The 14,132-nt window shown below is 40.9% G+C and overlaps 1 protein-coding gene across 4 annotated transcripts in view; it reads right to left on the bottom strand.

Moving 5' to 3' along the window:
- PHACTR2 (phosphatase and actin regulator 2) overlaps positions 1-14,132 on the bottom strand; it is a 128,417-nt gene that overhangs the window by 16,426 nt on the left and 97,859 nt on the right. For 3 of the 4 annotated variants that reach the window (XM_038130859.1, XM_038130861.1, XM_038130860.1), the window contains exons 5-8: positions 8,234-8,467; positions 4,078-4,627; positions 2,679-2,884; positions 642-798 (exon numbers count right to left, since the gene is read on the bottom strand). In XM_038130859.1, the coding sequence (XP_037986787.1) occupies positions 642-798; positions 2,679-2,884; positions 4,078-4,627; positions 8,234-8,467 (1,147 nt within the window). The remainder of the gene's footprint in view (positions 1-641; positions 799-2,678; positions 2,885-4,077; positions 4,628-8,233; positions 8,468-14,132) is intronic. The other variant, XM_038130862.1, reaches the window with a different exon arrangement.

The raw sequence follows: 14,132 nt of genomic DNA on the forward strand, positions 1-14,132 counted from the left end.
CAAAATAAACATGAAGGTTTTTTTTTTTTTTAAACCTGTAAAACGCAAGTGAATTTTTTATGCAATGTTCTCAAGTCCAGAAGGAGAAAGTAACATACATCCCTTGGCAGTTTAACAGCTTGAGAAAGATGTGCCTCAGAGGTGGGTACAGTAACACTAAACACTGACTGGCTCAACTTCTTTTGGTGGAATCAGGACATGAAAATGAAGAACTTGGAGAGCCAGAGGAGGAGGAGAAGGTTCAGAAGGGACAACATGCACAGGCATGCTCTGTGGGTCAGGAACCAGTGCTCTGTTTGAGATGGGTATACAAGTGGAAGTTCTGCTAACAAATCCGAGAAAGAACAAGAACCATGACATTGATTGTTGTGGACTCATTCTTACCCTCTTCCTCTTCTATCCTTTTTTAACCAAAGTACCCAAAACCCCAAAAGCTCTCAGGTTTTGTTTCTTGCAGGACAAAAAAATCTATTATTGACAGTTTAAAGTTTTGTGAGAAATAAAACCACCATTTTCCAGACAGTTGTACCACAAAGATCCTGCAGTGCACACTGGGCTGCATTTAAAACATGAACCCAGTGTTCTCAATTCTCTTCCTCCATCTCCACCCAGTGAAACCACATTGACCCTGTGACTGATACCTCACAAGCTTTGTTCCAATCTGATGTCTGATTTCCTGCCTCTCCTCTTCGGATGTACGCTGCAAGATGTTTTTGTCTTCTAACTCTTTCTTAGATGGTCTGTTGCCAAGTTTGATAGCAAGAGTATCCCTACGACGAATTTTACTTGCCAAAGAGCCTGAGGAAAGGAGGAGTAGGGTAGATTTAGTTCATTCATGCTCAGGTTACAGACACAAACTCTGAGTAAGAGCTTTAATACCTCCCCAAAACAACCTTGTTCCCACATGCAGGAGAGGAATTTTAATTAACATCAAAAGAAAAATTTTAGCTCAGTTCATGAAAATAAAAAGCTAAAAGGCTTGGAGGGAAAAGCTACCAACCAAATTGATACAAACATCACTTGTCATATGTGAAGTGATAGGATAAAAATGACAAATCTACACTAAAATGTCTTTGAAGTCTAATACATTATAGGTTAGCTTATTTATCTACTTAGTATATTTAGCAACCTGCTGCTCTTTTTCTTCAACCTTAAATGGCTTAGTCTCATTCTATCATCATTTCCCTCATTCTTTCAATTTTTTTTTGCAATCAATTACCACTTAGTTCTTTTATAGTGCTTTCCATCTCTAAGTTATTTGTAAACTAAACCAAAAAATACAGCTTAGAAAAATGTTCTAAGTGCCTGTAAAGTAACCTAGGCAGGAACCCCCAGACACTGAAGCAGTCTGTTCTCCATAAAACTGACACTGTAGGGACAAGGGCTTTGCTGCATGGCCAGCTGTGGAAGGAAGGGCATTTTTCACAGCCTTTATAGTATTTCCCTTGTGTCTTGACATTCTGACCAAGGTGGGCTACTATGCCTTAGGTTGGCAGATTTTCACTGTGTAAGGCAGTTTGGTAAGACCACAGGCTCCCAGCTCACTTTTCATAAGACACTGTGCTGCTGCATGAACACATGAACTTTTGGTTTCTATCACTTTGGGTTGTATTCAAACCCAACAAAGAACTGCAGAAGACTTCAGCCTCTTGAGCTACCTAGCACTTTACCTTCTCCTGCACCAGTGGCTAAAAAAAAAACCAAACCAAAAAAACCAACCAAAAACATGTTAATTTTGCCTCATGCCACTTTGGTACACTGGACCTCGGTGCTCAAACCTTCTTTGTTGAGCACAGGGAAGCACCTCCTCCAAAAAAGCTGTGAGCAAGGCTCTCAAACTATGGTTTGATGGTGATTTCATACTGACATAAAGCCACTCTGGAGGGGGTAGAGGGAGGGCTGCCCTCCTTCGTGCTCCTGACACCCTGCTGCTGCCACCTTCTTTGCCCAACCAAAGGAGAAGCCTTTGGGTGAGCGGGATCAGGGAACCACAAATTCTATTGAAAATCAGCTCAACAACAGCTGCTCCTACAAAAACAAATATGAACTCTAGCCTAAGGAAAGAACAGCTGGGAGCAGGGATTAGGCAGAATGGGGGCAGGACAACCCCTTCAGCACTGCAGGGCTTCTGCCCAGTTAAGGTGATGATAGAGTCATGACCCCAGATGAAATTTCAAAGCTGTAAAACTTAGATGTAATCTACTGTGATCTGCTCTGTCTGCTAACATTGCTCCAATGCTTAAAACATCCTGATCAAAGAGGAACAAGTGACTTTCAGTGAAGCTGCTGACTGATGGGTCTCCTCTGTCATCCACCACACCTGGAACTCCCATAAGGAATTTATGATGTGGGCAAGCCAAATGAATGGCTTGAGATGCCCTGAGGTCTCCCCTTGTCCCACCCTCATGTCCTTCTGAGCCTGTTCCACCCACCTCCGCTCTCCTCCCTGCAATGATTGATCTGCTCTCACCCATGCACAGGCCCCAGCAGGTTTCTGATCGTCATTGTCTGGGAGAAGCAGGACACTCATTTATTTCTCAGGAGTGACAAAACACTAAATCCCCTAAAAGCATTCCCTGCAGCCATTCCTTTCTCTGCCTCACACTGGCATGGGTCAGGCATGCTCACAAAATGCAATCTGCGAATGGCAATCTGCAGGTTTCTGGCAGGATGCTTACTTTCAGTACTTGCATTCTCATCATCATCATCATCATCATCGTCATCATCTGTGTACAGGATTGGCCCGTCTGAGTCCGAGTCACTGCCATGGCTCTCTCTGCTGCTTTCACTCTCAGGAGGGGCAGCAGCATCAGAAGCCTCCTCCACTAGCTCAGAGAATGGTTGATCTGGAGCCTCCCCTTCCTGGTCTTCTTTGGTAGCCAAGCTGTTTATTCATGAGCAGATAGAGTGACACATCAATGCAAGCAGAACAAAACACCAATGAGAAGCAATTGAATAAGCAAGGATGAAAATAAAAGTTCTGTTAATCAAAGTAATTACTTTCTAAAAAACGTACATATATGAGACATTTTTAACATATGCAGATATGTATATGTATCTATGTATGCGTTTTAGGAAAAATAAGACAAATCTTAATTGGCTTTTATTTTTTGTGGGGTGGGATCGAGAGAGAGAACAGTTCACAAAGCTGGGGGTGAGAGGAGCAAGCTGGAGAGCAGATGGGAATGCAAAGTTTCTTGTTCTGGAAGCTTAACCCTATTTATTGTAGATACAGTCTCATTGCAGTTGAGTTCAAAATGTTCATGCTCATTACTAATGAACTTGGCCATCAACAGCAGATTGGCCTTTGCCTTGAGAAAATCTTTACGTAAAGGAAGGGTAGAGCAGGTGGAGATGCTGCACTAGAATGTAGAGCTGGCAACAGATGTACCAGCAAGCATTTAAACAAAGGTCTCTGGGCTACTGGCATCTAGACTAAACCCTCTTGGATTTATATAAAAGATGCTGATTTTTGTGGCAGGGAAAAGACAAATTAATAAGCCAGTTTCATTTTTCTGCCAACTATTTTGCCTAAAAAATGTAATTATGACTTTTCTCTTGACCAGTTTTTACAATACCTGAGATTTAGACAAGTTATTAGGCAGTAAAAAACCAAACACCTACTAACTGAAGCCTGAAAGAACCCCCGTTTTCAAGTGTTCAAGTAAATTCAGCTATTGAATTGAGAACTTTAGCAGTGAGATATTTAATGATATCTACAGAAAAAAAAGACATCTACAGAAAAGAGCCCCCTTATAATTTGGCATAATTTCTTCTTTGCCTTATGAGAGATAAATAGAAGTGTCATCAGCTTTGAGCTGAACTGCTGACCCCAGTGCCAGCCACACAATGAAGTAAGAGACAGGTCATGATCAATGACCTTCTGGGGAAACATGAGGTACTGCAGGTGAAAGGCTCAAAGGCACTGGGAAGGAACAAACTGTGCTGGGCTGCCACACAAACTGTTCCCAGTCAGCAGAAGAAGCAGAAGAGATCCCCACGTGCCCACAGTGCAAACAAATGTGGCTTCCCTGGCTGTGGTCCTACCGCTTCCCCAGGACAGCAGCACTGTCTCACCTTTCCGTGTCTTCTCCTCTGGCCTCTGGAGCGCTGCCTGGGGCTGCACTGCTCAGACTCTGCTCTGCGCCACGCTCAGTCGGGGGAAGAGGCTTTGTGTCCGAGCCAGGGCTGCGTGGCCCTGCCACACAGCTGTCTGACACATCCTGGGCATCTGAGGAGCCAGCAGGCTGACTAGCTGCAGCAGGAAAAGGAGGTGGAAGTGGAGGTGGAGGAGGGGCAGCGGTGGGAGGAGGGGGCACAACAAGCTTGCTCGACTGGTCTGCGTTCTCCATTTCAAAAATTACTATGGAAGTTTGCTCGGGCTTGGGTTTTTCTGCCTTCGCTTCCAAACTGTCGGCTGTCGCACCTGAGGGGGAAGAAGCAGCCCCGTCTGGTGCTGTTCGTGGGGCTGACTGCTTCCCAGGTTTTTTCTTGCCCCTGGGAGTCCCTGATGTGCCAGATTTGCTGGAAGTCTCCTTAGAGGCTTTGGGATGAGATGATGTGGACGAAGGAGATGGTGATGAAGAAGACTTGGAGACTGGAAGTTTTTTTGCATGAGAGGAACCAGCTAAAACAAGAAAATAAAAGGCATTTTACAGTCTTGCAATTATATGATTTTTGCACTGTATTTTCTGCATGAATTGACTTGTGCTGGTCTTAAAAAAAACTACATTGATACTTCTACAATACTTCATGTAAATGCTTGAGATTATTAAATGTCGCAGTGCCAATTTCACCTTTGTGTGGGAGACACTGAAATGATGAATACTCGCCCAAGAACAGCAGAGAGGACCAACCTTAAAAATGGATAGGAGTGTTTTGAGCATTCTGAATTGGCTTGTTACAACTAGCCTGGACATCATCTAAGAAGTCCACTACTTATTCTAAAAATATGTGTAGTGACTTAGCTTAAAAAAAAAACCAAAAAAAAACTCCCTGGAAGAGAAAGCTGCCTGACGTTTTCTACTACATGAATTTTTGGCCTGATTATTGTGAAAACCTTGTGATTTTCCTTATATTTTTCAATGAACATCTGAGGATTGTTACTGAGTATCAGTCTATTGCCTTTCACAATTATTGCAACTGGGGTCCTCCTATGTAATGACAGATAGCAGAGGGGCAACAAAACAAGGTGTGCTTTCAAGTCCAGCTGGGTCTGTCCACAAAAGAGAGGCAGAAACCACTGCTGTCACTCTGCACAGATGACCTTCAGGAGAGAGGAGGCACTGAAGGCCTCCTGTCTGTACTGGAGGCTTTCATCTTACCAGTGACCAACTTGGGAAGTCTTGAAAATGTAGTGAAACAAGGTTTTGACAGCAGCTGTACAAGCTGGCCAAGCTGGCTGTTTAATCCTGTGACACTCACCATACTGAAGCATATATGCATAATGAATCTCACTAGAGATTTCAGCTAGCCTGCATTTCCATGTGCATTCTAGCCACATTTCCAATTGCTGTGTCAGTGTCATGCTGTGTCATCACCTGAGATGGGAGCTTCAAACTTCTGACTTCCATTTAAAAGCAATTAAAATGACAACCATCTAATGGTTCAGTCCTTTTCATCAAAATGCATCCGACTCAAATACTTCTGATGTAATTCTAAAAATTCATTAACTTCCAGAGAACAAATGAAAGCATTATAAAGTTACATAGCAGCCTTCTGGCTAAGCTTACTGAGTAAAACAGAAAGCTGTAATAGAAATCTGCTGAAAGGCCAACTTTACTTAGAAGCATTTAAATAAAAACAACCCCCCAGCAGACTGGGAGAAAATCAAAGTGTAGATACTGGCCATAATAAGTTCATGATATAAAAACAGTTTTCACAGTGAGACTGTTCTCAAAGGAGATGGAAACGAATTCAAAAGACATTTTACTGTTCTGTAGCTGTTAGGGTCTAAAAATATTTAGAGAGCTGTGAAGCTTTCAGTATATCTGAAAACAATTATAGAAACTTTAGGCAAATCCCTGTTCCTCTCTGTGCTCCCAGGTGTAAAAGGCACTGTCCTGAAACAACCGATACTGCACTCATCTTCCCACATCAGGTAGAAATCACTCAATTGACATGCAAAACAAAATGAAGCAGAAAAATGGCATTGGCAAAAGTTCATAATTACAGTAGAAATAGATGGTGGTTCCAACCTGCATATTATTTAACAGAAATCTTAATGAGTAGATGGATGGTAGAAAGAAAAGGCTCTGGTTCTGATCCCCTTCAGTGCAGGCTGGAGGTCAACAGAACCAGTTACATGCTTGCACTTAAGAACTGCAGCACAGTACAAATATACAGCCACACAATTGTGGCTGGGAAAATGTCAAAACATGTTTCCACTGTAAAAATCCTTACATTATTTTCAGAACCTGCAATTAGATACAGCAACTTAAAAGATTTCTCCCACAGAAAACCCCCCTAAGCGTCCACACGGGTCAGAAGTGCTATTGCTGTTGTTGTTTTTGACTGGGCTGGCTGACAATTTTCTGTCATGCCTCTTTTTCAGTAGAAGATTTGAATTCTGATTAAATGAAATATTTAATGGCTGTTGTTTGCCTTTTGGCATACATCCATGCCTACATTTAAGTGCCATTCTCCCAGTTCCACTATTTCAGTATGGGAACCTGCTGGGTTGCCCTCAGGAGAGCCACGGCTCAGTTGTTACTCATATTCCTCTCCTCCTTCATGGGACTTGATCACTGGCTGCATCATGTGTTCACTTTCATGGGGATCTGACAAAACTCTTGCACTAACACTATTTCAAACTAGCTCTACTTATTAAGTACTTTTTAAGTATTGAATGAATACAATACGTTTTTAATGTTGGAAGAAATCACCAGTAGAATAAGGGATATACATGGATATATTTTACATCTGTATGGTTTGCAAGCACTGGCTGACATTTCAGCAAGGCTAATAGAAGACAAATCTGGAACCTGAATGTATTTCAGTCTAAAAAGTCAGATACCTGACAGCTTGTTACCAGCCACTGGTACAAACAGTTCTTTATGTGATGGATTGCTTTATTTCTGAAAGGTCTGCTATTACAAGGCTGCTTCACCTAGAAGAGCTGAGTTTCCCAGCTGCATGTGAAATACAAGCAGCAAATTCTGGATTTTCAAAATGTTTATTCTTGTAGTCATCTGATGCAGTAGGGACAGTTAATACCAAGTTAATGGATATTTTATGGCAAAGTTATTGTAATTCTAGAAGTCTTGCAATGTTTTCAAACAGTCCTCTTCTGTATGCTTCAAATACAAAATGTGCCAAAATGTACAAGCTGTGAAGAGAAATACTTGCAGAGAAAACTGGAGGGACTGGAGGGCTTTGAAAGACAGACAGCTATTGAAAACACGGGGCTTGTATAAGTTTGCCAATACATATATGGAGCCCATTCATCACAATACTGCTTGTGTTCAAATTATGTGTGGATGTTTTAATTTTGATCATTGTCTACACTGCAACCGTTCAAATTCACAATCAGTACCTTAAGAGCATCCTCCTATAATCTTTAATCTTGCATCACCGCTGAATTTTGATGTAATAGTGTGGTGATAAATACATGTGCTATGTGCTGGATGACTGATATTTTCAATTTCCAGTATCTACTTAGAATCACAGCACCTGAGGGAAGCCTGGTCATTTCTAATGGTTGTCATTTTTTTTGTCAGCTAAACCAACAGCTATTTAACAGTCTTTTAAGATGCCTTCATGGTTTTATTCTTAACTTCTCTGTGATCTTGTCATATTGTCAAATTAACTGGAATAGTTGATACTTCCAGTAGAAAGTTACAGCAATACCAAATTAGTTTTACTTAGGGGTAACTTGTCCTTGGTTTCAGAAGTCAGCTTCTATCCTGCTTATTCTTGAGCTGATTCTCTGGGTCTTTTTTTTGCCAGCTTTCACACTTGACTGGAATTCAGTGTCACTTGGACTGGGAATTCAGTGCTGTCTCTGATGTGCTGGTGTTGTACATAGGTTCATTCAGCAGCGAGGGGGTCTGTGTGTTGTCTGGGGTGTTTGTGGCCAGCAGAACCAGAGCCCAGCAGGAAGCTCTCTACAACCACCTACGGCATTCTCCTCAGTACCACTGCTACATCCGAAGGCACAAGTCACTGTAAGAGCAAGCCAAGCAGCCCCATGCACATGCACCCACCACAGCTGCACTGCACGGGCAGTACTCACCAGCTTCTCGATTTGCACTGGCACCTGTTGGCTTGGGCGGCGGGAGAGGAGGCTGCTTAGCAGGAACCTTTCCCTTTTTTTTAGCATGAGGTGCTTCGTTGCCCTTATGGCTGGTGGCGGTGGAAGCGGCAATGGCATTTTTTGGTGGTAGCGGAGCTTTTTTAGGTTTAGGCTTAGGCTTAGGCGGTGGTGGAGCATGGGATGTCGGTATTTCTGGGCAGTGACCAGTGCTCTCTATAGGTAAGAAAGTGAACAGAAGCCAACTGACACAGACATACACCACGTAAATCCAACAGCAAGACTCACAACAGTGGCTACTTCTGCTGCTTGAGCTCTTGGGAATCAGGAATCATTTTCTGCCTCTTAATGCAGTATTACCTCAGAAGAAAATTACCGCTCACCTCAATCCAGGATCTTCTCATGGAAAATATTTACCTGGAACTTCTCTCAGCTCATCTATTCTAGACCTCCCAGGATCAGCCTTTACATTCAGTATCCCAAACTAGAGTGCTGGCTACAAACTAAATGAGAGAATGCTATTTACATCTCTAACAAATCTCCTCAGCTTCTTTTCAACCCTACCCACCTGAAGATCAACAGGCTGTAAAACTCAGATTCACGTGAACCTGAATGTGAACAGGGCCATTCTCCCAGCCACAGGCTTGGACATGGCTATGCAGAAATTTTCCCAGTTTTCCCCTGAAGCAATTCATTCTTCTTCAGCAATTCATTCTTCTGAGCTGCATATTGTTTGCTCTTAGCAGCTTTATTTTGGGTAACTTCCTCAGAGTATTTTTACTCTTCAGAAACAAATGAAGCTAACTAAGATAGGTTATCATTTGGCATGGAAATGCTCTCCCCTCCTGCAGGTTCTTCGGGTACTGTTACACAACTGCACTTTCAAGAGTCTAGAGTTCATTAGTCAGCAGGAATTTGGTCTTTATCTACATTGTGCTGTGCAGTAGGAATGGCTCTGCAGAATGAAAGAGGACCCAATAGCCACAATCTGCATTTCAGGAGACTTGACTTTGGACTTTCTTCAGGCTAGTTCTGTAGATTGCATGACTAGTGGTGGAGGGCGTACAAGTTCCTGAGTGCATTTTTTTGCTTAGTTTAATCCAAAAAACCCCCTGGTTTGTTTGTAGCCTGCAAACCAAAGAAGAGTAAGTGGGGATGACCAGGAAATTAATTTTAAAAGTGCATGCCTAATGCCAGCTGTAATGTTAAGGTAGGTGAGCCATTTACAGTCAACGTATGATTTTGCAACATAATCAGTACGGCTGTAAAACTTGGTGTTCCCAGGTGGAAGAGCTGAAGTTCCCGGATGGGAATCTTTATCTATTCAACTAAACCAATTCCATGCCCATTTTGTCTCAAGATAGCCTTCCCAAACCTTTCTGAAAATGGATATTATAGAAGCAAGAGAATTCCATCAGAATCATATAGGTTTTGTTTGCATGTTACTGAAAACTGTGACTGGGGAAGAAAGAAGACAAGCTAATACTGAAAAGACTTTTAACAGTCTCTTCTATCACCCAAGAGAAAACCATTTCATTTCTTGCATTATGTTCCTATTAGAGCCTCACTCTTAACACACATTAAATGGGCATTCTCATCTCTATTCTTTCCCATGTTAAAAATTCCCAAGAGATAAGCAACACATTTTAATTTTAAGATTAGTAGGTGGAAAAACAAATAATGTGGTAGACATTCAACAAAGACATTCTTCCTCTCAGAAACAAAGCCTTTCCAACTTCTAGCTTAAGGCTTGTTAGCATGAACCTAATGCATCACCTGCAGTTATTATGAGCAACATGCACACGTGTCTTCATGAGCTGAAGGAATTAACTGTCCAGTGTCTGTCTTCCTCCTTTATTTCCAGCCTATTATAAAATAATATGCTTTTGCTAAAGCTTTGAAAGGACTGTCTCATAGAAACCTTTTACAACTTTCAAACAGATTTTTTTGAGCACAGATTCTTGTACCATCTCTTTGTTTTCAACAGAAAGACTTTGGATGGAGAAAGAAACATCCTTATTTGTTACATTTTGACCTCCTCTTTTACAGCTAAAGGGTGTCCTTGTGAAACTCTACCTACCTTCATTCCAAGTTGAAATGGTGATATAATTCTGAAAAAGCAGGACATTTTAAAATTTGAAGTCCATTAATAATAAACATTGCAAGAGAAGATATGATTTTATATTTTGAAGATCCTGAAGGACATGATGACCAGAAATAATCATAAGTGTAAGCAATTCTTTGCTATATGTATTAAAAATCCATAATGCTAAAATTTTATTTACTAGTAATTTAAAACTTGTTAACTTATATACCATAACTGTGTTTTATTTCAGGTCATTAGTAGAAAAAATGTTAAAAAAAGAATGATAACCTAGAAAAAGTAATAAAGCATTCACCATGTTCTAAAGTAATACAGGCAATCTATACTAAACTATATAACTGATTAAATAATGTATATCAGAATGTATCTTCTGAATCAGGAAAAAAGGTACACAATAAAATATAAGGCTAAAGCTTTATTTAGTTGCAAATAAACACATCCTAGTGACAACCTATAATTTTCAATTTTTCTTTAGACAAATAACTAAAAACTATAAATAAAAACCAAAACCGTAGCAGTTAATTCACATCAAAGTTCTTGCCTGCAGACTTCAACTGTGACTAAAACTGTCAGTTTATATAGCATTTATTTTAACAGAAATGCCTTGCCATAACTGGAACACTATCTTTGTCTAAGACAGTTCTTTTCATGGTGTTATGTACCTCATTCGAAAGACTGGCAGGCTCCTGCACAGCTGCGTCCTACTTGCTCAGATAGTTACACCTCTCATCCAGTCTTGACTGCCCCGTTGATCACCAGCAAACCTTCTTCTTACTCACAGCCAGGAGGAAATTTGTGATGAAGATTATTGTCTTTGACCATATTGTTCCTCCTGGCATCTTATTGGCTTTTATCTTTGTAAGCTCCATTTTTTAAATCTCGCTGTCAGTCTGATTTTGCCCATGGTCGGGTTTCCCATTTACTTGAGACAGAGATTTCCAGTTCCTACCTGACCAGTCCATTTTATCAGCTTTTGACAGTGACAAGCCTAGTTTGAAGCAGATGCTTTTCATTGCTTTTCCTCTGCTGACCCTTAGACTTTGTGATTATTCACTGACTGTTCTGCCTTAGACTCCCCTCTGCTGTGGTACCAAAGCTGACAATATTTAGGCTGCCATTACTGTGCTTTTTATCCTGGTCTGGTGTCCTCTTGTTTTCCAGTGTCTAATCATACCGTCCTTTCTTTTACTACAAGTCCATTGGAAAATTCTTGTGGTTTTCCGCATCTATGTAAGATGCTATAATAAATGTCTGGTATATACAGTAACACTGCAGTAATACAAATAACTAATAACTGCAACAGGGGCTTGATCTTGAACAGTGACAGAGATGGCCTGATGTCTGTAAATGGCTACAGATACAATTATGTTGTAATTGTACCTCCCTAACATGATTCTGCTTGAACATGGACCCTTGGTCTTCATGCCTGCTCTTTCTTTTGCCAAAACAAGGAGGCATCTGAATCAGTTCAGACCCATTTATTTGTTCAAACCAATCCCCCAGGTACCTCAGTACCAGCTGCAACACACTTTTATTGTTATTGTTTTCCTTTATTTAGACATCTGTTCTTCAAGAACTGACCTTTTAACAAAAGGTCTCCAAAACACATCAGATAGGAATATCTTTTATCCCCTGCTGCCTTGGTGGAAATACTGCTGTAAAAGCAACTTGCTTATAAATGACCTCTTTAACAGGGAAGCAAATGTTAATATCTCGTTAAGTATTTGGATCGATGATTTGTTTATGTTTAGAATAAATTTTCCAAAGGCCAGATTTTCAACAAACCTCACTTTCAAACCAGATTTTCTTGTTTCCAGAAATTGTGATTGGGGCCAGACTCTTAACAAAGCTCTATTCTCAGGTGAACAGCTAAATGATGGTCAGATTTACAAAGTACGCAGTATACAACCGCTCTTGTGGGGACTCGTCAAATCTGAAAGACTTTCAGAGAGATGCCAGTGTGCCACATGCACTAGAAAATCAGATTACTTATTTTGCAAACTAAAAGTGGGACCTTTTGCAAATTCTGGACCAAATGAACCTATGAAAATGCTGGGCATACTTTCAGAGGATAGGTTTTAAAATACAACATTTTTTTCTTTACTTCTGTGAACTTCCAAGGAACAGAAGGCCAGAGCTTTTCTACCCGAGGGTTTTGTCCTACAGCACTGGTATTTTTGTTTGTACAGTTCAAGCAGTGTCATGGAGCTACCTCACAGAAAAGCAGCAGTGCTGCAGCACCAGTGTATGGTCTCCATCAACTGCAAAGCACCTTCCCTCCTGAAGGATAAACACAACACATTGGCGAAACACTATGTAAAATGAAAGTCAGAAATAATATATGTTTGTTGTCTTCTCCAGGATGACTCCCTGCACAATAAAACTCTGTTAGAGTTTTGCAGATCATGAGTTTCCTTTCCAGACTAGGCAGAGAGCTGTGTTTTAATTAATCAAAATCCAGGAAGCTGTCAGTCAGGAACATGGGACACAGGACAAGACAAGATATCTTTTGTCACTTTTTTTGACTAATTGATTGTGCTGATGCAGGTGGTCAACTCAGACAAATCCTTTCATAAACTTCAGATTTAACCAGCTCCATTTTTTGTTCCTGCTATTGCTAATAAAATTCTGTTCAAGAAAAGACCCATTCTAATTGTTAGAAAGCTTCCTTTAATTTCCACTCTAACTGTATTTCAAGCCACTGTTTATTCCTTTCTACCTGTGCCAGCATTGTCCTTTAGCCATGCTCTCTCCTGGCTGTTCACCAACTTGCAACATTCATCTAATGCACTCAGGCCCTCTCAGGCTCTGTTTTGCTACACTGAACCAGGACAGCTGTCTCACAATGCTGTTTGCAGCTCTCTCTGCAGTTTTGAATTCATCTTTCTTGAAGATGGATAAGCAGATCTGCACATCTGCAGACTTCTAGATCTTACTGACTCCATAATTTCAACAGCACCAAGCGCAAGAGGCCTTATAACAGGGACAGGGTAGAAAACAGGAGAGGGGAGAAAGGGACAGGTGTAACATCTCACCTGAAGCAACCACATTCAGGTATTTTGCATTAGTTTCAAGATAAAAAGGTAAAAAAAAACCCTGACTATCATTCTACATTTTTAACTGCTCAATCTTTGTGGAAGAAGTAAGATGCTAAAAAGAAGAGAATGCCTAAGACAGATTCAGCTGATCTGTGAGAATCTTGGAAGGTGGAAGGCATGTAGGCTTCTACATTCTCCTATGCTTTCTGTAAAGATATACACAAATAATTGAATAGTTAGTTCCTAAAAAAAATGTACACAATCTTAATTCTGGAGCCACATTAGGGTACATTTTACAGGATGTTTCCTGTAAAAGAAAAAAACTGGAACAAACAAAGCAGCTTTACAAGTCCTGAGCTTTCTTCAGGCACTCAATTTTTGTGGTGAAAGCCTGTGCCTCTCTCATCACTCTACCAGCATGAGCCAGCCCTGCTGACTTAGTGGACAGGCTCTGGCCAAACACAGCTTTATCCAGAGGAGCTTTCCTTATAAGAATACTTGGATTCAGCCTCATTTACATAGTTCAGGTGATGAATCGAAGATATACTATTCTTAGAAGAACTGGTTTTAGCCAGCAAATAGCTCAGCTGGAGTGAGAGATTCTTAGGGAGTCAGGCAAAAAAGCCCATAACCTTTTATGTATGCTGCTCATATCAATGATCTACAGAGCTCAGGAGTGTAGGAAGCCAGCTAAGCACACAAGAGGGATCAAAGTCTGCCTAGTTTCTCACAGTGACTG

The sequence above is a fragment of the Motacilla alba genome, chromosome 3 (assembly GCF_015832195.1).
Source record: "Motacilla alba alba isolate MOTALB_02 chromosome 3, Motacilla_alba_V1.0_pri, whole genome shotgun sequence".
In the NCBI taxonomy this organism is placed as follows: Eukaryota; Metazoa; Chordata; class Aves; order Passeriformes; family Motacillidae; genus Motacilla; species Motacilla alba.